Raw genomic sequence first — 1,537 nt, 5'->3', positions numbered from 1 at the left:
TATTACAACAATTGCTAACCCAGCTGCAATAATAATGCAACCTTTGAAGATGGTTTTTCGTAACATGTGGATATTTACATTTAAATTGAACGAATTATATAGGAGTTCAGTTTTGATTTTTTTTTGTTCCGTTGGCCGAAGCTGAATAAAGCAACACTTTTCTTTATTCATTCAAAAACCATAGAAATTTAAATTGATGGCTTTAGGTGGATTTAGGTGGCGCCATCTCAATGTCATCATTTTCAACTTTAAATAACAAGTTTGAAATAGCACGCTCAACTTCAGTACGAAGTGTCAAACTATAAATTTTTTCCCTTTCATATCTTTTGCGTCACTTTAGTAAACAAACACAATTTCTTTTCATTTAAAGTTTAATTTTTTGTTCCCAGCCATGGCAGATCTTATTACTTCCGAAGACTCAAATTCACCAGAAGATCAGGCAGAGCTAAAGGAGGCTAGAAATACTACTGCTAAGCTTTTTGATACGAAATTATTTTCTGATGTTACGTTTATCGTAAAAGGCGTTGAATTTCGTGCTCACAAAAATATTTTATCGACACGATATGTCTATTTTGAAATACTGTTCAGCGAACGGCACGAGACAGAAAAAGAAGTTACAATGCATGGAATTAAACCTGAAGTCTTCAAAATCGTACTGGAATTTATTTACAAAGGCCAATTGTCAGATTGGAAGGAAAAAATGGAAAAACATGCCGATGACTTGATCAAAGCTGCTGATATGGTATGTTCAAAAACCTGCCCGGAAACTATAGGCTATTTTATTTAAATTAAATTATTATTAATTATTTAATTGTAATTAATTTTTTGTGCTAAAGTACGGCATTCATGGATTGCGAAATAAGTGCGAAAAATACATCATTCGTGCAGGAAAAATTAACGTCCATACTGCTTGTGAATATTTCATATTGGCTGATACACGTAATGCACCAAAACTGAAGGCAACAGCATTGAAATTTATCTCGGAGTAAATACCCCAAATTTAAATTTATAATTATGTCTTCATTATAATAATTTATAATGTATTTTACTTCAATGCAGGAATTTGGAAGGAGTGAAAAAGACCAGTGGATACATCGAGTTCAAACGTCACCGTACATCCATAACGGATGTTGTCGAAATGCTTTCGCCATCAAAGCGTCTGAAATTATTGAATTAATGTGAAATCTATTCAACCAAACTGCTAGCTCCTACATTTTTTCAACAAAAATACCCATATTTCTTTAGTGAAATGTCATAATTGGGAAGTTGTATTGAATGGTTTTCTTTTCTTTTCACAAAAAAATAAAAATAAAGTGTAAAACGTTGATAGTACAATAGAACATAAACTTCGTGTTTAATTTGGAACAGAAACAATAAAACACACTTTGCAACAAATCCCAAAAGTGCATCTTTACAATCACATACTATAATCCATGGATTCTTAAACGTTTCAGCAAATCAAGTGCAAATAATTCAAGGTCCCATGGCTATAGTTATTTTGAATTCAAGATTACAAATGAGATTCGAGATTATGTGT

The 1,537-nt window shown here is 32.0% G+C and overlaps 1 protein-coding gene across 1 annotated transcript; it reads left to right on the top strand.

The window, feature by feature from the left end:
* The first annotated feature begins 302 nt into the window (after positions 1–302).
* On the top strand, positions 303–1,346 carry LOC116347677 (BTB/POZ and MATH domain-containing protein 6-like). The gene is made up of 3 exons (XM_031778376.1): positions 303–742; positions 837–985; positions 1,060–1,346. The coding sequence occupies exons 1-3, from the start codon at positions 392–394 to the stop codon at positions 1,175–1,177; spliced, it is 618 nt and encodes a 205-aa protein (XP_031634236.1). The 5' UTR covers positions 303–391; the 3' UTR covers positions 1,178–1,346.
* Positions 1,347–1,537: the final 191 nt, after the last annotated feature.

This window comes from Contarinia nasturtii, unplaced genomic scaffold (assembly GCF_009176525.2).
Source record: "Contarinia nasturtii isolate CC-2019 unplaced genomic scaffold, AAFC_CNas_1.1 Cnas_scaffold_2036, whole genome shotgun sequence".
Classification (NCBI taxonomy): Eukaryota; Metazoa; Arthropoda; class Insecta; order Diptera; family Cecidomyiidae; genus Contarinia; species Contarinia nasturtii.
The sequence above is the reverse complement of the archived record's forward strand: the minus strand, read 5'-3'. Positions and strand labels throughout refer to the sequence as shown.